Source organism: Opisthocomus hoazin, chromosome 9 (genome assembly GCF_030867145.1).
Source record: "Opisthocomus hoazin isolate bOpiHoa1 chromosome 9, bOpiHoa1.hap1, whole genome shotgun sequence".
NCBI classification, from domain to species: domain Eukaryota; kingdom Metazoa; phylum Chordata; class Aves; order Opisthocomiformes; family Opisthocomidae; genus Opisthocomus; species Opisthocomus hoazin.
Window position 1 is genome coordinate 36,035,322 of NC_134422.1, and position 26,854 is coordinate 36,062,175.

At 46.3% G+C, this 26,854-nt stretch overlaps 1 protein-coding gene across 10 annotated transcripts in view; it reads right to left on the minus strand.

The window, feature by feature from the left end:
• The window catches only part of AGAP1 (ArfGAP with GTPase domain, ankyrin repeat and PH domain 1), a 385,086-nt gene that overhangs the window by 282,716 nt on the left and 75,516 nt on the right, over positions 1–26,854 (minus strand). For 4 of the 10 annotated variants that reach the window (XM_075429665.1, XM_075429667.1, XM_075429664.1 and 1 more), the window contains exon 1: positions 21,541–22,716. The exons of 5 other annotated variants lie outside the window; for them this stretch is intronic. In XM_075429665.1, coding sequence (XP_075285780.1) covers positions 21,541–22,618 — 1,078 coding nt within the window. In that variant the 5' untranslated portion in view covers positions 22,619–22,716. Of the gene's footprint in view, positions 1–21,540; positions 22,718–26,854 lie in introns of those variants that run through there. One more of the 10 variants, XM_075429666.1, reaches the window with a different exon arrangement.

A 26,854-nucleotide genomic window follows, 5' to 3' on the forward strand; every position in this document is an offset into this window, starting at 1 on the left:
TTATTTTCCTGTAATAAGGATAACATCTACTTACTCAATTTCACCACCTTTTTGCCTAAGCGACTGTTAAACCACCAAAACATTAAACAACCATGTAATCATCAAAGCATCACTAAAAAACTATGTCTTAACACAGGGCACAACCAAGCAAGAGACAGGGTCCTGAAGCAGAGAGAAAGAAAGGGGGAAAGGACTCAGGGCTGCCATTATCTTTTGCCTTAAAACTGTTTACAATCTAACAGTTTAGAAAGGTAATATGTGACTAAATGCTCCATTAGTAACGCGGCTTCCTTCCCCAGCTTCCTATTTAAAAAAGCACCTGCTATCGCAAGGCACTTCAGAAAACAGGAGACCCATACAAGCAAGAATTATTTATTCTTAAAACTCAAAACATTTGTTAGATGAACTTTAGACACAGTGACTAACTACAACACGAAGCCTCTTTCAATTTCCACTCACAGCTAAAACTGCAAATTAGTAGCAAGTGAGCTGAAGGCAAGCAAATCAACCACTGCAATCCCAAGATGGCGCGCCAACCACCTGCAACCACTCCTTCGCCTTCGCCTTCTCCTCCCAGGCAGTCTGTCCCTCCTCATCCCTTGCTCATTCAGTGCTCTGGAGCAGCAGCAAGAGAGTCAGGCAAAAAGGATCCTGCAAGCCACATGCACACTCACGGCAAACTCCATTTTTTCCAAACCTCAGTTACTGCAAAGTTTGAAAGGTCCAACGTATCACAAGAAGTCTGCAAGGGGAGTGGGAGCTAATGGTTGTCGTCATTACTACACTGATTATCACCGTTACACAGGCCATGCTCACAACCCATCTTCCCACAGAACTAGTGCAATACCTCGACCTGCTGAGACCTAAATCAAGGCAGAAGTAGACGTGCCTCTGAGGCTACCACGACATTTTATTGGAAGGAAAAAAAATCCAGGCTATACACACAGACCAATTTACTCATACTTCCCCATTTGAAGTTTATAAAGCTCAATTTTTAGCTTTGCTAAAACTAGTAATATTACATTTTTTTAAAACATGCACCCAGGAAGAAAATCATTCTCGGTGTCTGCAAAAATCCTGCCCTCCAGCTATGTTCTCATTTGTGTTTCCTGGGTGAAGCCAAGAAACTCAAATATGTTTTCAGAGCTTCATCAGGTTCCCTTCACCTCAGGCACATACTTCAAACTCAAATGATTGTACTAGAAATTATATCTTTGAAGAAGCCCATGTAGGGTTCAGGAATCGGAAAACAATTCAACTACATCTAACTAAGAGACCTGCACCTCCTTCCTTACAAAACTGCTCTAATGCTTTTGGTACTCTCTATTTTACAACATGCAACTGAGCCCTATTAAAAGGAGAATCTGGAAAAATAATCCATTTTTGCAAAATTCCTCTTGCTGCATCTTCCCACTCTTCTGGCTTGACCTGTGACACGCTCTAGCAAGTCACGTTGTCAGCTGACTCCTTGCTAAAGCCCTGTATCCAAACACTGAAAAAATTACTCTCTGTTCATATTCTGTTCCCTGCTGATGCCATAAGCTCCTCTTGCCTTTTCATGAGCAGAGAACAGAAAGCTGGAGGCCAGTTATCCCACCACAGCTTTTATTCTTTTCCACCTTTGCACCACTTCCTAACGTAAACTCAACCACGCCAGCGACCGAAATTCATTATGAGAAATCTTTTTGTCTGTTTGGAAAAAAACTGAAAGTCAAACCCACATAAAGATCTAACCCGTACTTCAAAGCTAACAAGCAGGGTGTCAGCCTCTACTCTAGCAACACTAGCACACGCTCTTACGAAAATAATTAACGCAATCAAGTGCAGCCTTAAACCCATAATAAAATACAGCCATTTGGAAGCAGTACAATGGAGAAAACAGAAAGCAAACAACTACAGTCTACTTATCTCCACAAACCCACCCAAAAAGCAGCACAACACACCACACCAAATGCACGCTTTCAGCATGTTGGAAATCACCGGAGGGACCGGCTCTACCCGCGGCGTGAGGCTGTTCTGTCGCAGCCTTGTGATGGCCGCAGTGCTACCGCACACGCTGCCGCCCCGACCAGACACGGGGCAAGCTCCATCCCTGGGGTGCAAACCCCACGATTTCTCCGTTTGGGGCCTTCCTCTCCAATTCCGCACAGCAAGGCTGTGCTACGAAAATGCCCTTGCCTCCCCACATCACCCTCTGCTAGCCGGGAGCCCCGCGACCAGCACCAGGACAGGGCAAGCTGAGGGACACCACACACCAGCCAGCCCCCACGTGTTTGGACATTCCTGTTCTCAGGGACAGCAACGATGCTACTGGGTTCGGCATATTTATCTGGTCGGTGTGTGCTGATGTTCTGCAGTTCAAAGTTTGACAATCTCTGTTCCACCTTCCACGGTACTAACAAAAGCTGAACGTGCATGAAGAAAGGGAAGCTCACGCTGTCTTTAGGATAGCGTATACAGAGACCACATGTGGTTAGCACATCAAGTCAGCTACTGGAGCAGATCAAAACAATTTCTGGCTCCTCCTCCCCGTTTAAATGGATTTATTTTTTGCCAAGCAAAGGCAGGCACCAGCACGAGCGCAGTGCACACTGCAGCTGCTGTCAACAGCTGTAGCAGGCCCCATCATAGCTACAGGATTTTATTTTTTCTCAAGCTACAGTGCACAAGAGTTCACATCCCAAATTGAAAACAAAGCAAACCCCAAAATAAATCTCACTGTCTTACTAATTAAAGGGATTCATTCCTTCAGGAAGGCTGACATAAACCACTGCTGTGGGGTTAAGAACGTATTTTTAGCACTCAGTCTTTCCAACATTTTTACTGAGACTGCGCAAGGAAGCCAGAGCCCGACTGCCCACAGAGCATCGCTAAAAGCTCTATCTAGGAAGTGTGTTCTTCACAGAACTTCATTTGAAATGCCACAGGACTTTCTCATAAGCTAAATCTCAAGAATACAGGAATTGCTCCTGCAGCACTTGGGTTTTCATTCCCTGCAGAGCAGCCAGTAAGTGTTCATGGTTGTCTTTAACGCGCCTTGCCATGGTGGGTCAGGCATGGACACCCGATGCAACAAGGAACTTAACGAGCACAACCGGCTATTGCCGATCAAGTCATGCTTCCCAGGGAAGAGGGCTGGAAAAGCCATGCGCCGCTGGCGCGGTATATTCTGTTGAGAGAAACCCACAGCTAGTTTAATACAGAAGTCTTCAAACGAAGCAGATGTGCTTATTAAACATACATGCAGGAGAATAATAGGACAGGCCCTTGTCTCTGGTTATAACTCTAAAAAACCGAGGTATTTCCAGTAGTGAAATCTTTCCATTCTACACAATTGTAATATTTTTCCATGTTTATGGGTAGCTAAAATGTTTTATACCTTAAATATCAACAAGAACCAGCCAAGATCATTTTGTAACAGGTGGTTAGGGTAAATGATTCACAGCATCTGAAATCCAAGTCTCCAGACCATTTAACATAATGCAGAGGTAACGCACTAAGTATCAGCTGACTCCAATTAACACTTCACCTTTATCACTTGCAAAAGTATTTCCTTAAGGGCTGAGAACCACCCACTACTCATGTCTCTGCTGACTCACAGAAATATTAATCAGCCTTTAACGGGTGGTGTTCCACCACGTTATGCAAATTACTGCCAAATCATGGAGGAAGGGAGACCACAGTTAACATTAAGGATTTGACAAGATATATCCGGGTATGTAACAAAATATCCACTACGAAATAACGTCAGAATGAACAGCTCTAGGAGTTTGTTCTTATTTATGTTAAAACACAGTTCCTGCAGTTATTAAAATGTGCATTAAAAATGGCAAAAGAATATAATTTTGAGATAATCCATTCTGTCCACCTCATTTCCTCTTGTTCAGACAGTGAGTATCTCATGACAGTTTGCTCACCTTATCTGCCTCAGTGCCAGCCTCCAGTACAAGAACATAATATTTACACATCATTTGGGACTGGCCAGTTCACTGGAGCTGCAGGTTATCAGGAAACCTAGTGCAATAAGAATATAAAATCATGCTGCCCTTTCCTCTGGGCAGAAGCTGTAGAATTAATATAATGCTAAGAAAAAGCTGAAAAGGCACATAGCAATTTTACGCAGGATCATCTTGCTCGGCTGCATTACAGAATTAAACACGAGCCTAGTGTTTTTGTAAAAGAGCTGGAGAGTAGACATTTGCAAATGTGCAACATTACCTTCCACTTGGGTCCCGTTGCTCTCCTCTGTCCATCCAGCCAAGCCCTGGCATCACTGCTGCCCAGACACAGCCTGAAGCCCATGCCTCCAGGCCCCACAAATGCTGCCCAGATGCTTCTCGTATCCTAGTTTTAATTAACCCTGCTCATCATTATGGCTGACACACACGTTCAGCATGCCCTGCTCTAGCCCATACACCATGCATACCTATCAGAAAGTGTTTACATCCCAGTTTCTGAGTAGCTAAGCAAGGTGTATATATACAATCAGACATCTTTGTCATCTATAACAGCCTAAAGCAATTATCATCAATGGAAATTATGCTGAGAATACATCGGAAAAAAACTTCTAAACTACATAACTTATGAAATGGCTTTGGGCATCATATTGCACAACAAGAAAGAACAAAGTTACCTAGCAAAGAGTAACAACGCTCAGCCAGCATTGCAATAGGAATCAGTGCCATCTGAAAAAACACGCCACACAAGCTGCCTTTCCCATGAGAGCTTTGGGGTTCTTCTGCAAGCTCATGCATTGCCTACGGAAACTTAACCAGCAAATTCAATCCTGCCCAGCTGACAAACCAGTGGATGGTCTTGGGGGCATGTCTCGCACCGTGATTTTATAATCGTCCCAGCATACACCTAGTCCTGCCAATCAGCAGCACCTGTGACCACTGAAGTCGTTCACCCCATCTATTTCTAAATAATTCAGATAGTTCCATCTTTTTCCTCATTCAGCAGGTAGCCCAGCATGCAGTCACATAGGGGTCTCTAAAAGAATAATTGAATGAAAAGGTCTCTGTCCAGGTTAAGTCTTCACCAGGAAAAGCCGGAGATAAACGCAACGAGTAAGAGACTCAGTATGGATTTTCGGCTGAAAATTGTACCTCTTAATTACACATGTCTACTCAAGATCATGTCTAACACCCCCAGAACTGAAAATCTCTGATCACTCTAAGTACTGTACCATTGCACCTTCAAGTACCTATTAGTTGCCTGTTGACAAGGCTTTGATCTACTACTCAAGCAACCCCAAGCCTTACCGCCTATGTACATAGCCTGTTCCGCAATGCCTGTCCCTCCATCCTTCCCACGCATTCATCAATTCACACCAGCAACAAAGCTCACTTTCTTGCAGCAGTTACTTACTAGGAGACTTATCCAAGCATGCTAATCGTCAAGAGCTTTAAATACCAAATCACTCTACTTTCCTACTATCTTTCAGGCTTCATCACCACCCACTGCCCACCAGCCCAAAATCTGCTGCATTGAAGGTGAGCTTAAGATCCAATTCTTTTTGTTATCAAAAAAGACACACACACGCCTCCCACACACCAGCCTGCATTTAATCTAAACGTTACTGTAAAAGAGAGAACTGTAAGTACCACAACCATAGTGCACTTGTCACAGCAAACAGCCAATGCCTTCAAAATTCATTTACCCATCTCCCCAACATATAATACAGTGTAGAAGTCTCACTACTTGTGAAGCTATGAGAGCCATGAGTGGAAGTTATCACAAAGTAAAATGAGGAGGAAAAAAACCCAACAACAAAACAATGTAAAAAGACCAGTTCAGCTGCTTATCTAACTAGACAACTATTTCCCATACACCCCAAAGGATGCTACAAGAAAAATTTACCTCTAGAATGACTGGGGAGATGGATGCTGCAGCCCGAGAGCAGTAACTACAACTAAAGTAGAGGGCCTTTTCATCTAGAGAAAAAGCAACCTTATGAAAGTTGAAAGGCAAATTGACACAGATAGCTAAATAGTCTGTCTGCAGAGTCATGCACCTTGTCTTTCATGCTAAATAGAGAAGTCATTGTAATACTTGTTGATCATTTTTACACAAAAAAAAAAAAAGGAATTATTCTCACCAATTTCAGAAGGAAATACTGGGAATCACATTTTAAGAAACAGAAAGCTGACATCATCCAATTCAAATTGGGGAAAAAAATTCAGCTGTTAGTCAGATTAGGAATTACAAGATTTTCTGCAGAAGCAAATGAATAAAGTAAGTTTCCAATTTGATGTAGACACTGGATTTGAAAGTTGGCATCTTAGCCTGTTAACACAGTACAGACATATAGCAAGCATTATTTTAAGTACTGAAGTTAACGCAAAAACACTTACTAGCTACATCCACAGAGAGTCGGTCACCTATTCCAAAATATGAACAAGGTATCTACCACCACTGGAGACAAACACTCACATTAAACATGCCGTAACACTGCAGTAAAAAACCCTGAATACTCATGCCAAAAACATAGGGAGGTTGAGCCCCTCAAGCTATGTTAAAGGAGACATTTTATCAAAAGAGCAATATCTAAATCTGAGCCGAGCTACCCCAAACCACAAAAATCCCCCACCTCCCCTTAAACATAAAATCAACAATAAAGGAGAAATATGATGCCGTTCTTCTAAGGCTCCTTCAGCAAAGGGTATTTTCTCCTTGCAGCAATTCGAAGGCTGTTGCAAGTTCTTTTCAGTAATTTCCAAGTTATTTGCAGAAGTGATTTATAACATGCCTGGGGACAAAAGCTACAAAACAACACAAGAGCCTACAGAAACTTTGTGTTTTTTCATTTTTCACGTATGCTGTCCTAATAGCAGGACTAGAACACGCTGAACACACCTGTACAACTCCAGTCAGATGCTCGAGACGGCAATGAGACCTCAACTGGGCTGCCAACCTCCCGTTATCTTTAGAAACCACAGTCCAGAGCCTTACAGTGCAACCACTGCAATTCTCAAGAATATCCTGTCCTTTAAATAATCTCTCATTTTATGGGAAGTTAAACAGCCTTCTTCGTTTCTGTAGCAGATTTTTGAGCTAGAAACTAAACGGCACACTCAGTCCTGGACATTCAGGTAACCAGAAACTCCAAGACTTCAAAAGCTATGCTGCGATTCAAACCGCATTTACATGAACTGCCTCCAATTCATGTACTAGTTATGGTGTCCCAAAGACACTCCTCAAAAATGTTGCCAGCATCTCTCACAGAAGCCCTCAAAAAAGAAAAAACCCCAACCAAACTCTAAAACCAAAACAAAACCCCTAGCAAAACAAAAAAAACCCACAAACAAAAAAGCCTCACAACACCTTGAGGCTCAAGGTTTTAAACACACATCATCTGCTAGAAAAAGCAAGACATCAAAATGAAAAAACTGAGAGTACTCAAAGGTTGCTTATTCCAACGCCCATGAATCTTCAGTGAACTTTATTGGTTCCACAGTCATATTTTCCTAGGTTTGGCCTGCTGGGTGCATATTCTACTAAGCAAACATGACGAAGAAATGCTGGTGGTAAAACTGAGTATAAGTGATTTCATGATCTGGAGATTAACACCAGTGCTTTTTGCAACTCAGAACTTCCTCGCCTCCCAAGACCAGAACGAGATCGCGCAAGAATGGAGAGAAACAGAGTGCACCAACTCCAAATTCACATCACTGAGCTCACGAGCCTAGACACAACCATAAGGTTATTAAATATGCATAGAAGTGTGGCTGAAATAAAGACACATATATATACATTTAAGCCTTATTGAAAAATTAGTGTATAAAATATATCGTACGTAAATAAGTTACATACAACATCCCCCAAAAATGCTAAGCCACAGTAAAAGGGAATTTTAAAAAAAAGTTCCTCTGAGACTGGCAGAAAAGGACCCAAGAGCTGACAGATAAGCTAAATTGTAGTGGTCTGAACACAAGTGTGGCCTTGGCACGCCGAGGAAGCCCTTTGTGGAAGTTACGTGAAGCTCCTTGAGCTCTCATCCAGCACTCCTGGCTTGCCAAGTCAAGTATTTATTAGAGGCAGTCCTGTGAATGACTGAAAGAATATACAGAATTCCATTTTTATTAAGGTTAACAGGAAAAAAAAAAAAAAATTTAAAGTTTTGCTGTGATTTCTGTGCAGTTGTTCTTGCGCAGCTCTGCAAGCAACACTTCCCGCATCCTCCCCCGAGGGCTGATGGCGTTGCCAGCGCTGTTTGTCATGCCGGTGCAGCTGCGGAGGACAAGGGACAGCACGTGTAAACAGAAAAGGCCAGCAGTGTTTGCCATGACTGCGGTGACACATTCCTAGGATTGTTCTGCAAGAAAGGAACGCAGACTGCGTCCAAAAAGAAATGAGCTTTTTCCTTCGGGTCTGAACCATGTAATCCTGCTGTAATGGAGTGCATGCAGTACACAGGAACACGGGTACTGGAAATTGTACGCACTGAGTAATTTTGACAAACTTGGATTTCGCTGGGAAGAACAGTGCTCTCTGCTGCAGTGTGACTGAAGGAACAGTTCAATTCCTCTTTCCTCCCCCCCCCCTCCCCCCCCAAGTGCCCCAGTGGCAGCCGTGCGAGCGGGCTGGCAGAGCAGACCGTACGCAGACAGAGCGCAGCGCGGGCCGGCAGAGCCGCTGCGCAGCAGGGGACAGCCCTGCACACGCACACACGCCTCACCAGCCACCAGCAAAACGCTTGAGCAGAACCGCGCGAGCAGCGGAATATTCTGGGACAGGGGTACTGACTGTGAGGAAAACCAGAACCAAACAAAGACTGTTTTACATCTCGTGGAAACAGGAGGATGCACGTTTTTCTAAGTCGGCAGTATGTAGTAACCAGCTCCATCACTCGCTACTCAACGCCAGCAAGCCCCCAACGTCAAACTGGTTTCATCAGCAGTACTTTCACATGAAATAGGTGTTGTGGCTCCTTCACACTTCATCCACGCTATATACAGGCAATGTTACATTGACTACAGTTGACGTCTCAACCTGGGGGCCCCCAAAATACAAACTAGCACGCCTGCTCAAAACACACTTGATTTTTTTCTTTATTTGGTGATGGAAAGGGATTTGTTATCAGTCAATTCCTTACATACTTTGTGAGGGTAGAGGTTAAAGCAAGCTGCGACAGGAACGTACTCTGTAAGTATAAAGAAGAAGAGCCTCATCCCAGCACCTCCCAGGAAAGAAGGGATAGGGGGTTACTGCAGAAAACCTCGATGCACATTGCCCACACTTCTGCCAGAGTAACTTCCAGGAATGACTATGAACAATTTCCTTCAATGTGCTTATTTCTTTAAGTCACCTGAATAAAAGGATTCCTAGGTGAAGGCCCACAAGGTGCCCACATGCCCATTAAGGACCTGTGGGGATTTCATAGTTAGGTTTGATTGATACATTAAATACTGACACATATGACAGAGAACATCATCCACAAGCACAACGTAACCTCCGTTCTGATGGGAAAAGGCATATAATAATCATCGGAGAGAATTCACATAGTATCACTTAACAGTTACCTAGAGTAAAACTCTAATTAACACAGCAACTAAATCCCACTTCATTCTGGAGTCTCCTACTCTGAATGCAGGTTTCTGTTCCCCCCACCACACTAACTCCAGAGAAGCCCTACTGCCCAGGGGCTGCCGTGTACCACCCGGGGCCCTTGGGACAGGGAGTAACCACCACATCCGTTCTGCAGATGTTCCAGCGGTTGCATGAAGCAGAGACAGATGTCGGAAGACAGAGCGTGGCATCACCTGGCTCAGCAGCAGTATCGCCTTCCTCCTGCCACCCACAGGGCTGAACAGCCAAGTGAAGGAATTGGGCTGGGAATGAAATTCTGTAGCAAGGCAGCGGAAGTAAAGGGCTAACGAAAACAACCAGTAGGTTTTCTAGTCTCCAGGTAAAAACCACCACCAGTTCCTCATTCCTCGCAGACCTTCAGACTTCATTCAGAACTTCAGAAAAATCAAGCACTGATATTTCACTGCACCCAAATTGGGAGTAGGCTCAAATGCATCAGATGAAAACTGCCCATAGACAACTCTGGTAAAATCCATCCCACGGAAAGTTTCTCTTCCTTAAACAAAGCAGCTAGTGCAGACAGTAAAAATAGTGGTGCTACTCTGGCTAAGACTTATGTGGAAGATTCCAGAAAAACATCACAAGCAGCACTGGCATCCTGCTCGTCCACCCAGGAGGACCTGCTCGGGAATGCTTCAAGCGCAAGAAGCATCCATGCACATCAAGAAGCATCTATTTGAAAGATGACCACTTCCGAGAGACGCACCTACAGCTGAATGACAGAATCAGGTCTGTACTTTAATCCTCACTATGCTTAAGCGTAAGATGCTTTGTTTCTGCTGGTAAGCTGCAAGATTGGGTAGGGCATTCTGGGTTATAAACTGTTCTTACGCAGACTGAGAGAACTAACAAAAAGAGCTCCTCTCTGTTTTAGCTTAACCCCAACAGTGTAACTTCGCAATCAGGGCAGAAACACGCAGAACTGAGGACAAGGCAACACATCACAGCCACCTTACGACAGAAAACAGCACGTCTGTCCAGGCCTTCTGATATCTAAACCAGAGTTAAATTGAATGACACCACTTGTCAGACTAGAAACTATACAGTTTTACAGCATCATTATAAAACAGCAGCCATTGTGGTTTTATCTTACAGGCAGGGCTGAACTCAAAAACATTTAGATTCCACGACAGGAAACGTTTTAATTTTTTTAAAATTTGGGAATCTCTCAAAACGCTTTTCAGAACAAGTTCCTCCATTGTATCAGTTCTGTTCACTGGAGGAAGATGGCACTTAGAGAACAACAACTCTTGAGATGACCGCAGTACCCTGCGATCAGCCCCTACTTATCATGAAGTCTCCTCCCTGCTTCAGGTTAAAAATAGAGTCAGTTCAAAGGGCTGGAGGTCAACTGTGTTAGCAGGTAATTCACTCACACACAGAAATCAGAAGGCACATGGGAGTCTCTGCTGCTGCAGAGCTTCTACAAACCCAAGGTGCCTGGCTGAAGAGGTAGAGCAGGTGGCAATATTAAAGGGTGGTAATAATCTCACTCAAGCCTGAACACAAAGCAAGTCAACTACACGATTTTGCTTTGCACTCCCCACCCATTACATTCACAAGACCACAAGATAAGAAGGGGCAAGAAAAGGGAAGGATTCCCACAACCATGTTTTCAATGCAGCTAAACATCCTTACAGTATTTTATTATAATCCTTACAAGTATATTATCTACAGTACATACCTACAGTAATAATCAAGCCTGCTCACACATCTTTACACACAGCCAAGCTGCCAGAGATCTCACTTTACTGATCTCAGCCTTCTCTTTTCATAGTCTACCAAACAACTTCATAACAACTTTACCTTGAGTCACCCAGGAAGCTTTGCAGATATCTAAACTGAAAATCAAGAATTTCTTCAGAGCTTCACATCCCCTCCCAGAGGGCTCCATTCCCACCTAACCCAGCACCTGAAGTTCATCTGTATTACCTTCACTCTTCATTCACAGCAACATTATAATCTCATGTACCATCATCTGCACTAAGCACTGACTTTTCAGCTAACTTAAAAATATCTCAGAATTTCTCAGACATAAATTATGCTCGGATATTTTTTAGGGATTAAAAATGAACACAAGCACAAGGGTTATTTTACATGGAACCACTCACATTTAGCTAATGCCCATGCCTTGAGAACTACAGTCCAACAGCAAGACTGACCACCGCAAAGCTGTGCCTGCCATCAACACGACAGCCCCGAGGGCCAAGCACTGAGAAGAGCCAGCTACGTCCTTGTTGACACACAGGTCCCACACTGCATGGTTTTCTTGCATTAACACAGACCACATGAGCAGCACTGAAAACTAACCCCTTCTCACGTGCCCAAGGTTCTGCTTTCTCACCAGCACCCAAAACGACAAGACAAGTTATCGCTTGGTTTCTGGAAGGTGGGTGCGAATAGCCAAGGCCACCTTTGAGAGCCACCTGGCACAGCCATACCTGAACAGAGACTGCACTCTGCAACAGCACTGTAAGCACGAGCGGGAAGAGGCCGCTCCCTCCCACGGACTTTTAACCACTGCTTTCAAAATGTTTTGGTTTGGTTTTTTTTCCAGAAAAAGTCCTTTAACATTATCTTCTTGCTTCGACACCCAGCAAACAATCCTGCCATGTACAACTCTTAAGTGGAAATGAAAACTTCTCTAGCACTGTGCCACTCATGTTGACTGTTGAACGTCACAAGCCTGCCAAATGCAATGCTGTAAATCTGAGGAACTCCACCGCTAACAGGATAAAAATCAAAAATACCACGTTCTCCTGAGAACAAACAAACTTTTCCTTGAGACATTTAACAAGCAAGGACTTTTTTGGTACTAGGAAACTGGCAGTCAACATGCAAGGCATACTAAGACACTGAACCAAGTACCCTTTAAAATCAGAAAAACTATTATTTCACAGATGTCACTTCTCTGAAGTAACCACATGCAGAAATAGGCTTGGAAAAAATCTCACTTAGACTGAGTTATCTCAGCAGAAAAACAGAACTATTAGGTGTCAAACTCTGAATCATATTCACCGTCTCTTAAGCACTGGTTTGAGTACGTAACACCATTGCACCAGGCTCGGTTCTCACTGGAGGAAAGGAGAGAACCCACCAGAACTCTGCCTATAGCACAGAAATGCCGGCAGAAGGCACAGAGGCATTGGCCTGGCTCGCTGTCGCATGGGGGCAAGAAAAAAACCACCACAGCAACAGAGCAGCTGCATTTCTCCAAACAGCTGCCGTGGAACTGGGCAACCTGAACACCTTTCTAGCTAGACTTTTAACTTGGAGAGCAAAAGTAGGAAGAAAGAAGCTTTCAAGCTCTTTCGATGCAGTATTTCAAATACCTCGTGAACTCCTCCTAAATAAAGTAAGGCTTGCCTTTCCCTTCAGCAAAAGCTTTCCACAGTGAAGAGCAACCCCCCCGTTTACACAGCAGCAGCAGCCATCCAACAGCCTAGGCTCAGTTTAAAGAACACACACTAGTCACTTGTGGTTACAAAACTGATAGCCCATCTGTATGGCTTTTTAACGAGGGGAAGTACAAAGATTAAGGACTACCAAAGCCATATGAACAGTTCAAGGAAGGTTTACCTGGGGAAGAGGATACGCTCATACCTCTACTCACACTACGTGGCACCACCGACACCTGCTTGCCACACGTGTTACAAAGCGTGTTACACACAGGTAGTGGGTTCCCTGACAGTGCTCAAAATCATACCTGCTTGAAAATAAATCTAGTGGCTTAGTTTAGCTTCAGATTGACTCTAATGAAAACGTTAAAGCAGAATAACTTTTTCAACAGGGAAAGCGTTCATACTGAGTCTTTCACTGTCCAGCACCTAGTCACAGAAGTCTGAAGCCAACTCCAGAAGCAGGCAGAATAACCCACTGTCCCTTCACAGGAAAATTCAAGACAGACATAGATAGATTAGTCCCCTACCTGAGCACTGTCATTACATAACAAGAAATTGTTTCTTTTAGCTATTTAGTGAAAAACACCACATTGACCTTCGAGGAATGAAGGTTGGAGTCAGTGTGTAAAACCACAGACTGGTCGGAATAAGTTGCTTGTACGTATTTTCTGCCATGACAATACTTGGGGCAACAAGGTCCTCTATAAAGGACTAGAAGGGGAACAAGAAGTAAACTAAGAAATAAACTTGAAGACAGGAATTATGATAAAGTGCCTTAAATGGAGGTAGGGGACAGCCAAATTAGAGGTGACAAGACACATACACAGTGAAAGGGATACCAGTGACAGCCAGTCACTATTTGCCATACTGGACTGTGAGGAAGAGCAGCCTCAGCAAGGAAAACCAACAACCTGCTCTCGAGGATGCTGCAAAACGGGTGATTTTCAACTCAAGTCAGGTTAGGAAAAAAAATTTAAAAAAAAAATCAGACTTCTCTCCAAGTCTTGCCCACAATCCCCTGCAAGTTATGAAGAGCAATGCACATTCAATTTTAACAGCTTTAATAATTAAAACTACAGAAGAGTTAAACCCTCCATCCTCCATGAGCACAAAGTAAGATTTTTCCCTGCAGGACACAGAGATGAAGACAGAAAAGCTGTTGCCTTGCCAACATAAATATTTCTGTATCGCTGAACAGAAGAGCTTCTGAATTAGGATGTTTCTTAAGGCACAGTTAGGTCAACATCCCAGTTTCCCAGGCAGTCTACCCCCGGTACAGATGCAGTCACAGCCCTGGACGAGCAGGAGATGTTTCGGGCAGTGTGTCATTCGGACACTTATCCCAAAGAAGGCTTTGGTTTTCGGGAGCTACAGGGGGGACCATCATCTCTGCAAAAATGCTCCATAAGAGCAACATTAGCGGTGTTACGGGCCACTGATTTGTCATGGTTCAATCTAAAAGTAGTGCCACTTCATATTGAGAGTAAGCAATAACTCAATAATTTCACATCAAGACAAAGATGAAACATCATGCTCTTAAGACCCACATAACGTATGCACCCACAGAAAGCAGCAGAGAAATCAAGGAGGGAATGGATCTTGATAGATGCGTTACCTTATCTTGCAAATACGACCACAAATACAACTGCGCTGAGTGGTTTAGCACTCCCTTTTAAAAAGTTTGCCCATATGTTTAACACAAGAACACTGCCAGTAAGTGACTGTTTGCATGGGAATAAGACAAAAAAAATTGCACCAGTGTTACAGAATTCTCTTCTCAAAAACCACACGTGTATGTATATACACACTAAGTCCAACACAAGTAAAACCATATTTTTAGTAATCCAGATTCTCTATCAAACCAGCCAGACAAGCCAACTGACAAACATATACAAACAAATAAAGAGGTATTATAAATAACTTGGAAGTGCCAGGAGTTGGCAGCAATCAGCACAGTATTTGAGCAACTCTTCAAATCAGAGTTGCAAAAAATCAGCATCTAACACTTCCAAGAAAGAAAGATCTGCTAGGGGGCTTCATTCACAAAATGAAAGTGTAGCTCACAGGCATTCAAATCACACCGTATTTCAGGCGCTGTGAAGAACAAGAATCCTTTGCTAACACTAGGATCTTTCCAAGAAACTTCTGCATTACTTCTTAATAAGTACCTCCAAGGCTGAAATTAACTTCACCAAGCTCAGCAGTTGAGACATATCACCAACTCATCTAAAAATGAAGTCATTTGATGTAACAGAACTTACACCGCTGAATTTTTATATTTAATAGTTCTCTCTACCTGTAAGCTAGTGAAAATAAAGTTACAAATAACACATCTCAGGTAATTTACAAACAACATCTCCCATATCAATCAGATATAGCTCTGTGAATCACCACAGTGGAATATTTACAGCCAGGAAATACAGACGTGCCTACCTCGTAAATCACCATTACTGTATCTGACATTATGGCCAGATCCTCTGGGGGTTCCTCATAAAGACCCTTCTGTAATGTCTTAGTACACTTAGAGATTTGCTCTGCCTTATAACTTCAGACAAGTGACCTTTACATCTTCATCTGTGCAACCTCAAAGGAAGAAAGCCAAAACATATGAAAACAAGTACTGTCCATCAGGTTAAATGTTAACTTAAGCGAGCCCAGGCCACAAATATTCCTTCAAATCAGACTGATCCACATTTCCAAGACTATTAACTGAAGCAGAAACCAACCGTCATGACGAAGCTGTTCCCCTGAGTCCCTGAGCACTCCAAACTGATCACAGCTGTAACCAAAGACCAGTGGCTGCAGCATGGAAAGCCAGGTCTCTCCACCCAAAGAAAACCTCCATAAATAACAAGGCCCACCATTTAAGTTTTATTAATGTTTTCTGTGATCAGTAAAAAAAAAAAAAATGTAGGAAGCTGCACTGCACTGGGTGCTTATTATCTTAATGGTGTTTGTCGCCTGTTCTGTTGTAGGAAAACATGTGGTACTATTTTGTCAATAAACCAGAAGTATTTGTCAAACACTGTCATTATATACCAGCCTGAAACATCAGAATCGTCAAACGCCCTATTTTAAACTTCCGTCAAGATAATAGCTTTATGTTGGATGCCTTTCACAAACAGAATAGATGATAGTTTCTCAAGTTCAACATACTGACATTTCTTTTTCCTCACACATGAAAAAGCCCATTCTGTATTTTTTGGCAGAAACCGCATTTCACTGTGTGTTTACTGTCGTTGCCTAGGGGAAATCCTAACACCAATTATCAAAAGCAACACTATTACATTAATAGTCTGCACCAATGCCTTTTTTTTTTTTAACCCTATGCAGGTCAAAGTGAAAATGAATATGCAAGCATTTGAAAGTCATTTACACTCGCTCTCTGCTTTCCAAATATCTACTTCTAAGGTTGTAACCATGCCAAAGAAAACAATAGTTACACGCTATTTCAGCTATCGTCTTACACAAATCATTTGTTAACTGGATAGTTGTACTTAGGCAATCAGTATTAAACTACCGGTGGTCATCAGCACAGTAGTATCAAAGTTAGCTGTGCTCTGCAGAAAAGAGCCAAACTGTTCCTTCAAAATACACCCAAGTGATTCTTCAGTGGTGATCTGAGAGCCCAAGATCTGCAAGCAACGCTACTAGCGAGCTTATCGTGCACAGCATGCAACATGCCGCTTTCAAACGGAGAAACTGAAAGTTCTGGCAGCTCAACTACTACAGAGAGTAAGGGCTCAGCATCTGGTACAAGCGATTCCATTTTCTAGAGCAAAATAGATCATTACATCGGGTAAAGAATCGCTAATGGCTGACGCAAAGTTTGGAGTTCTCCTCTATACGCAGCAGCTACGAGGAACTCTGAGTCTTCCTTCGGCCTCAGAAAAGAGCTCACATGCTACGCCACACGCAGACTCCACTTCCGAAAAACCAACTGCTCAGTCGTCAACTCGAGACTTGCTAGCATTAGGAAACAGTTCCAGAGTAACCTTACCCTTCTCCTCACACTGAGCACCCTCAGACTCAGGGCAAGATGAGGAGGAAAGGAACAAGAAGATCATGTTCTAAATGTTTCTCTTCCTCGTGCAAATTGTGTTTTGGTCATCTGCATCAGCTTCATTAGATCTACACAATATCATTACCTACAGTGGTAAACAAAGCAACAGGCAGATTTCTGACAACACAAGCAGTATGCTACTTCAATTCACAGAGCCTGGTTTGTGCAGGAATGGAACTGAAAGCCTGCACAACACTTTTACAGCTTTTTCAGTGATCTGTCCCAAGAAAGTTACCCGTTACCGCCACCAGGCACTTAACTGTCTAGTTAATATAGAGCAACATTACAATTCTACATTTCTTTTCAATTTTAACAGAAAAACAAAGACCATGACTGCTAGCATCTGGCACACACTTCAATATTGTGCAAACACTAATCCATCTCACTCTCTAATTCAGCCAGTGACCTTAATACCAGTTCAGTTCTTAATCATCTGGCTGTATCAGTGCAGCCGGCCATTCATTTTGCTTGACACAAGACCTACCCAATAAATAATAACAAAAAAACCTCTTAGACAATGCTTGACAACGCTTAATCCAAACTGCAATCTATTTATATTCTAGATTTTATTTTCCTAACAATGTCCAGACAACACTCAATCACAGTAACTAAAACAGCTCGAAGAGTCCTAGAAGGCTTTTAGTCCATTAAAGACAGAGACTCTCCAGTGTCGAAAAAGAATATGCTTAGAGCAGCATGGCACCGAAAACCTGCAGCTACAAAATGGGGAACTACACGGGACCAGTTCCAATACATTTGCATCATATTGCCCAAATTTCATGTGCTCCAAAGCTTTGCCTGCTCACCTGTACGAGTGCACGGAAAGTTTACTGGGTTGGTGCTGGAAATGCCAGCAGCATGAAAGAGCGGCCACCGTATCAGGGCAGCAAGCAAGAGACGACACAGAACTAACAAGAATTATCTCAAGTGAAGCTTTGCAAGAAAAGACTGGAGGCCTCCAACAGAGATCACTCGTCAGCTTCCCGCTACTTCCCATGGCTGTAAATTGGAGAGAAATTGAGATAAGAGCCTAAAACTAACTCCTCTAAAACCTCAGGGGGGAAAACCTCAAAAAGGGCAGTTTATCATACTATAATGATACTCCTTTTGATAGCCGACAATTTTGATTCACAAATCTGCTTAATGTATCCTAAAGAGGGGTTATTCAAACAAAGTTATCTCAAAACAAAAGCAACAACCAGGAACCACTGAAAAAGAAACTGCTATTTTAAAACCCTGCTGCCCCAGAGCCATCCTCCTCCTCCAGAGCAGGAAGAGCTCCTCTCACTATGAAAGGACCATGAAGACTTCAAGGGGAGAAAAAAGTTTAGATGAGGAACAACATTTCCCTTGACAAGTTCTCCTAAATAGGTTTAAGGTTAAAACAGCTTCTCTTGCTTCTCTGTCTTGAAGTTTATGGAAGTTCCCCCTTTGGGGAGAGGTGGGGGGCTGAGCAGTGGTGGTGAATATATAATATATCTTCTTGCTTCAAACAAATGAATTTACAGGTTGAACACCATGACCTAAGACTACTAAAATCACAGGCAAGCGAACTTCAACACTAATAATTTGATATTTAGATGGAAAAATGTTCCTGTGTTAGAATAGCAGCACTGGTACAGGATTAGCCTACTGCATAAGAATTTTTTATAAGTGGACAAAACCACTTACGTATTCTTAACTCAAAGCTAGCCATGAAGAAAAAGGCTTGCTACCATCACCTCCACAGTCTAGAAGGCTGCAACATAAACATGTTGCAACCCTCACAAAGAAAGTGGAGACCATGAACAATATCCAAAAGACAGGCACCAGCCTGGCTGGCAGATAGGCCACTTCATCTTCCCCACCCCGACCTTCAGCTTCTCTTCTTTTAAAAATTAACTTGTAGGAAAGAAATTTGATCAACACTTAAGTGACCTGGAACTGCAGTTCACCTTAGCTGGGAAGTAGGCGTTTGAACCCCCCGCCCTCCTCACTGCTAACAAAGTTTGGGGAATTGTTGCTTGCATGGGACTTGAGGCCAACAACGCCACGGCAAATGGGGTTTGCAAGCAGAAAAGGAAAAAGCTTGATATCTAACTGTCTAAGTTTACTGACAGTGTGAAGAATAATAATAAAAAAAGAAAAAAAAAAAATCAACCTTTACCCACTCACAGCATAAGCAGAACTCAGTAACATCAAAAAATCTACATTTAAATATTGTTTAGTCTTTTGCTTTAAAAAATTCCATAACTTCAGCTTGTTCAAAAGCATATTACCTGACTAAGGTAGTTAAGAACAGATTTCCAAGACATATCATTACCCGTATACTTAAATATCTGGGCAACTATTTCAAGCTGAAAACCCCAACAAGTATGCAGTTTAAAACTCCCGCTTTCTCTACAGACCTTAGGCAGGCCATGCGTAGAAAGTATAAAGTCAAGTAACCTGCACACAGCACAAAACGGGCAGAATACCAACAGCAGAAGGGAAGCAAGTTTCAAGCAATAAAACTTCATTTTGCAACTGGGGAGGGATGGACCCAACACACATTAAGATTAAGATTCCACCTGTTTCCCTATCATTACTCTAAAATCTAGGCACAGGATTGTTAAGAACATATCAATTTCTCTTCAACTAAAGCAGCAAAATACACAAGTTCTGGCTGAACAGCAGCTAGTTCCAATCTTACAATACTAAAACATATTTGGTACGCTAAACATAACATCTCACAAAGCTTTTCTTCCCAAGAAATAATAGGGTGAATTAAGGACAAATTAGTTTAAACTTACACTTTCTGAAGGACACCAACAAGCAACAGCTGAAACTGTGCACAGATCTTTTTCTGATAGCAAAAGCTTTAACTGCACTTCTCTGGAAAAAAAGGAGAAAGTGGTAGAGCGCGCCAGACCTGGCAGCCTGCGACACGGCTACCAACCTGCAACCACATCGCTCGTCCCAGGACACACCTCCTGGAAAGCAAGCCTCAAAGCTTACTTTCACCAGATAAAGGTGATACTAGCACGTACAAGACAAACCACCTCTGGAACGTCTTAAGGCTGCATATCAGTGGTTACTGATTAACCGAAATCTGCAGCTTAGCCCGGGCTGAAGGGACTGTGCTCAGAGTACATGACTGTACGCTGCTAAAACGAAGTAACAGTTTAAGCACATTGGCACAGAACAGGCATAAATAGTTGTATGAAGTAACTCTCTGTTGTGGTTACCTCAAACTTTAACCAAGGTCAGACCACAATTTCCGTCATGATTATTACAAGCCCACATGAATGCCTCTACATCAATAAAATATTACAATCCTCAGTTACTAGGTCTCGATATCTGGCTTTGCTCCTTGTGCCTCAAACTCTGGGCACACTCCACTCGCAGCAGGTCTTCTGGACCTGTAACGGGCTGGTAACATGGCAAAGCACCTCCTGCTATTGCTCCCCACAATAAACCACCCCGGCCCCACTCCACAAGAACCGCTGCCATACCGGCGCCTTACAGAAAGCTTCAGCTTTCTAACTGAGAAATGTATTTTTAGAAAAGCAAGCAACTTACAGATCATTTGCCACTTTGATAAGCACTTAGTGCTCAAAGGCTACTGTAATTACTAGTTAAGTGTTTCATCACAGATACCTATTAAAGATTTGAAAAGCACAGCTAGGAAAAGAGCAGGTGGCTCCCAACCTGCATTTCTGGTTTAGCGTGTCCCAGCCAACGACACCGTGATCCTTTCGGATCCTCACAGAAAGCAGCTAGTCAGCTCTTGACTTCCATCGCACAGCAAGCTTAATTTTCAAGTTTTTCTTGTATCCTAGGGATTCACGAACCCCACAATTCCCAATCTGATTTCCACCTAGCATTAGCCACACTCTGGCTAGTTAAAGGTTTGCACACAGCTATATAAAATAATTCAAAGAGCCCAGCTTCCAAGTTTGCGCTGTGTTTTTTAAAAAAAATCCCAAACTCGGTTTGAGCTCTTTTGTGAAAGAAGAGGTTTAAGATTGATGATATTTTTACATTGGCATTCACCTAATCCTCCAAAGTGAGCAGGTATATTTCTGACTGCCATAACCCATATTTAGGATCACAGAAACCTTTCCAAAGGGGGAAAGTCCCAGCGCTGCGCAGCACCGGGCCACCCAGTGACCTATATACAGCAGCGCTGGAGTTCAGCTCCCACCTCATAATTAAACGAGCTATGCTTGCCTCACTCAGCTGTCCCAGAACACACAATCAATCAATCCAGCCAGCACTTTTCGGTTCAGGAGGCACGCAGCCCAACCTGCCCGGCGATCCACCTGAGAAAAAAGCACTACCACGTGCTTCAAACCACACCGTCTCCATCACCGCACGCAGCCATCACGCATGCCGGCGCAGCATCTCCCTCTCCGCACGCAGAAAGGCCCTTCCACCCCATCACCCCTCCCCACCACCCCTCACCGCCGACGCAGAGCTTTGCGGCAAACACCCCCCCCCCCAAAATGAAACAAGGAGGGGCACCTTTGTGGGGGGACCCGTTGATGCTCTCGGAGCTGGACTGCACGTCCACGGCGGCTCTCCTGAGGCTGCTAAAATAAGCCCTGGACCTGGAGAAGCTGCTGCGGGGGGAGCGCCCGTGGGGGCCGCCGAAGAGGGCGGAGGTGCCGTCCTTGCGGGCGAAGATGCCGCTGAAGAAGCGCAGCAGCCGGTGCTCCGGGGCGGCGGCGGCCGAGGGGCCCTCCCGGCCCAGCCGCTCCGAGAGCCGCTGCAGATCGCTGTTATCCAGGGTCCGGTTCTTGCTCTTGCTCCGCTCCCAGCGCTCCAGCCGGGAGAGCGGGTCCGCCTGGCTCAGCACCTCGCCCACGTCCAGCGTGTTGCGCTTCTCCGGCGGAGCGGCGGGGCCGGGCGGGGAGCCCCGCGGCCCCCTGGCCCCCCGGCTCGGCGGCGGCTGCGCGGGGAGGCAGCCGGAGCTGCTGTGCCGCCGCACCCGGCCCGGCTCCCCGCCGCCGCTCCAGTGCCTGAAGCTGAAGCTCCGCCGCAGCAGGCCCGGCTGCCGCCAGGGGCTCTGCGCCCGCTCCCCGGCCTGCGGGGCCTCGCCCGGGCGGCCCGACGGCGGCCCTTCCTCCTCCTCCTCCTCCTCAGCCCCGCCGCTCGCCGCCGGCTCCCCGCTGCCCCGCGGCCCGCCGAGGCCCGGCTCCCTCCGCGGCACCTTGAGGCGGCCCAGCTCCAGCTGCCCCGTGCTGAGGGTCCTGAAGTTGCGGAAGCCGCAGGGGCTGGGGACGCGGTCCCGCTCCTCGCCTTCCTCCTCCTCGCCCTCCTCCTCCTCCAGCAGCAGCAGCCCGGCCCTGGTGAGGCTGGAGGAGCCCGGCGGCCGGCTCGCCCCGCGGCGGGGCAGCTCCGGGGCGGGATGGCGGCCGCTCTCCGGCCCCAGCAGCTCCTTCTTCACCATGGTGACGGAGATGCGGTAGACGGTCTTCCTCGGAGGGGGGGTCCCCCGCGGCGGCCCCTCCGGAGAGGCGGCGGCGGCGGCGGGCGGCTCGCTGCTGTCCAGAAGGTACATGTCTGCCCCCGCCGCTCTCCGCCCCTCAGGCGGCAGCATCCAGCCCGGCCATGGCAGCCCTGCGGCTTCTGCGACCGCGAACCGAAAAAAAAAAAAAACCGCAAACCGCAGAACCGCTCCGACCCGACTAAAAAAAATAATAAATACAAAAATGGGGGGGGGGGGATCCGCCAAGCGCGCCCGTGTCGCAGCCCGCTCGGCGGCGGCGTGAGGCGATCCCCGCCTCAGCGGCAGCTCCGCGCCCGCCCCGCTCCCCGCCGGCGGCCGGCGTCCATGTCAGCGCCGTCCCGCGGCCCCCGGGCACCGCGGGGCGAGTCAGACCCTCCCGCGGGTCCCGGGAGGCGCCGCCGGCCGCCGGTCACCGCACCGGAGCGGCCGCAGCCGCCTCGGCGTTCATTGTTTACAGCACGGCTGCACGCTGGGGGAGCCGCCGTCCTTCCCCCCCCGCCCTCCGCCCGGTAAATCCGATAAGGGCCGCCCTCGGGGCAGGGGAGGCGGGCAGCGGCAGCCCGCCGCCCCGGCTGGGCTGGAAGGGGGCCCCGCGCGGAGACGAAAAGGCCGCCGTTCCGCGGCGCGGCGGGCGGAGGAGCGGCCGGCCCCGGCGCACGCCCCTGGGCGGGCAGCGCGGCGCGGGGAGGGAGGGGAGGGGGGGGCGGGCCGCGGCGGCCGGGGCTCCGCCAAGCGCCGGCCTGGAGCGCCGGCCCGAGGAGCGGATGCAGGGGGAGGCGACAGCAACACCCCCGTCGTGATGAGTCCAAATTATCCAGAGCCGATGGATTTTCCACCTGTGACACGCGTGACTGTCCTTCACCATCGCACTCTGCACTATCACAGCCACACGCAAATAAACCGGACCTGCTGTGTCCTTCACCTCCGATGGTTTCAACAGAAGCCCCTGCAGCATGGTAGCACCCCGTACAGTCCAGATCAGGGACGGTGAAGAAGTTAACAGGCAATAGATATCCACTTTATAGAAGTCATTAGTAAGCCATAATCACAGAATCACAGAATGTTCGGGTCTGGCCCCATCCTCCTGACACCCACCCTTAAAATATTTAGCAGCATTTATAAGGTCCCCTCGCAGCCTTCTCCAGGCTGAACAAGCCCAGCTCCCTCAGCCTTTCCTCGTAGGAGAGATGCTCCAGTCCCCTCACCATACTCGTAGCCCTCCGCTGGACTCTCTCCAGTAGCTCCTCATCTTTCTTGAACTGGGGAGCCCAGAACTGGACACAGTACTCCAGATGAGGCCTCACTAGGGCAGAGCAGAGGGGGAGGAGAACCTCCCTCGACCTGCTGGCCACACTCCTCTTAATGCACCCCAGAATCCCGTTGGCCTTCTTGGCAACCAGGGCACACTGGTGGCTCATGGTCATCTTCTCATCCACCAGCACACTCATGTCCCTCTCCACAGAGCTGCTCTGCAGCAGGTCTGCCCTGAGCCAGTACTGGTGCATGGGGTTGTTCCTCCCCAGGTGCAGGACCCTGCACCATGATGGCACATGCCAGAAATCAATATTGGGAATAAGGTTTCTAAGCCCCATGTATATGCTTCAAAAACTACCTACACCTGCCTTGTACAGCCCTTCCCGACCTACAACCAAACACCTTTTACCAAGGCCAGTAAGGTTCAAAACACAAAACCAAGGAAAGTGAAAACAGAACTCGAACAAAAGAGAATCCCACAGCTGTGGAGGCAATTCACTCCCAGGATGGCTTCGAAAATTCAGAGAGGAGAGCAGAGCCAAGGCAGCAGCTTCTCCTCAGGCAGCTACAACGGTTCCCAACGGTGAGGCACAGGCAGCACAAGCCGGGCAGGACAGGCCCTCGGGAGCAGCTCCAGGGGCGAGGGTGTGTTCTCCCACCAGCGGCACCCAAGAATAACGGGGGCTCTGGCTCCCAGCTGTACCCACAGGAGTTCACGGACTACACTGGGATGCTACAACACGCGGCGGAGTGACTACCAGTCCGAAAACAGCACACTGCAGACGTCTCTCGTTTCTCTAGATATGACACAGTTGTCTTCGATGCTGAATAATTAACATTTATTATTAATCTTAGCTCTATTAATTGCAGAATGGATTTGCACACCTATCTTCAGCAGATATCTGATCAAGACCAGCCCTAGAGAAAAGCAGTCTCATGAACAACCCGACATGAGCCCACACTTGACCAGCCTGAAAACAGCTTCCCGTTCCTTCTAAACGCTTGTTCACTGCTGCAGAACGACAGTAGATCGCTCCATTTCTCCAACGTCCAAGAGGCCATTTCCAACGCTTATTTCCAGCTAACTGCATCCTCCAGCCAAACTCGGGCTGCGCTTTCCAGCGCGCTGCTCCAGGAAAGCGGGCTTCCCACCAGGAGCGGGAGGAACCATTTGGGATGACGGACCCCGCCAGAGAAATCGCTTTTGGAGGAACCACTTTTCAGTGCAGATGAACACCCAGCCCATTCCTTCAGCCCTCTCCAGAGCCCCCCAAGCAGCCCTTCTCCCCACCTGCTGGCCCGCCTCCAGTCCCCCCCGCTGCATTTACACCAGCAGTGGCAATAATGACATCGATCATGGGCTCAGGGTGCTGCAACAGCTCTTCTATAGGCAGGAAGTCATACTCAGAGGTTGCTCCACTGCTCGAGCTGACTGCTCATCACGACGTACCACCCTGCAACTGCTGGTAAGGCTTCTCAGAAATAAGGCTTCTTGTAACACAACCAACTTCACCAGCAGTCCAGAGACCATCACCCATGGGTCCTAACGTCTCTCTCCGCCTCCAGACTGAGAAACTGGTCCAGCTTAAAGAAATCTGCTGTTAGTCAGCCATACAATATCGGGCATCTCGGAGCAGGGACGTAAAGGGATCTCGTGTTTAATATTCTGTAAGAGCTCCAAAATTACCACGGAGGCCCGACGCAATCCCTTAACTCGAGGCTTTCCACCCACCCCTTCGCTGCGCCCGCCCCGATGGGGCCGAGACCCAAGCGGCTGGAGCAGCAGTGCGTTCCCTCCTGCCCTGCAATTAGCACAGATCCGGCCCCAGAGCAGAAGTCCCTCAGGCCCTGGGACAAGAGCAGCCAGAAGCCACGGCAGCCAACCCAAACAACTCCTTTGGCTTAAAGCCTACGCCGCGTGTCCTGAAGGGCCCTCGGCAGCAGCTCCTGCTTACCTTTTATTCTGCGGGCAGCTGGAAGCACAGAGCACAAAGCACACGCACGATAAATATGGGGCTTCACCCACAGGACCTCACGATGCAGGCTTACTTACTCCTCATTTATCCCACCTAACTCAAAAATTGCAAATTGCTGTACTGCCTTCTGGCAAGTACATGAAATACCTCCAAAATACTGGCTTGACAAAGTCTCATGGTCCCTCCAAGATACTTGCACTGAGAAGTGGTTCCATGCAAAGCCCTCGTTTAGCGTAGCCATTACAGGGTCATATTTGCCACTTTTCAAAGTCAAGCCTATCTACACAACTTGGAAGATCTTCATCAGCAACAAAGGCAAACCCCAGTGCATCTCTAGAGGCTACATAAAGTCTTTTGAATACGTGGAATATAGTATCTTGATTTTTCACACAAGAAGTTGGCTCATCTCACAACATTGCCAGCAAACTAGCAAAACCCAGCCCGATGACTTCAAACACATAAATATGTTCCACACAAGAGAAGCACTCTACTATAATTTAGAGTCTCATGGTTTTCAGAAAAAAACACCAACCATTTATTTGAATCGACCTCGCAAAACACAGGTAACACCACTGTCTCAAATGTCCATGTGAAGACTGTGGGAAGCATTTTCAAGACTTCTGCCTTGCACAGCCTGCTTTACTTTACAACTGCAGTGCTGCAGTACCAGCTGCACCTGTGGTAAGACACAGCACACCGCCAAATGGAAGGCACAAATTAAATACCCTAGATTAAAAAAAAAAAAGATGAAAACTAAAATGATCAGAAAAAGTGCATAAGGAGCCCCACAAACACAGCATTCATTGCTTCCCACTCTGAACGATCCGCTCGAGGCGAGTTTCACGTTACCGCTGACTGGGTCACCAGCACATGGCACTGAGCAACTGCGGAGATGCCGTGCTGGGAGGAGAAGCGTTACCCCTCTCCAGCAACTGTAAAGCAAGTTCACTGTAAGCAACTAACGTTACTGGCACTGACTTTACAGAGCAACAAATTCTTAAATTGTTAAAATTGACATAAAATAGGCGTTGGGTTTTCTCTTATCCCCCAAGAACACTTTGCAAAGACTCTTGAATAATTCTTTGTACTTCCCAAT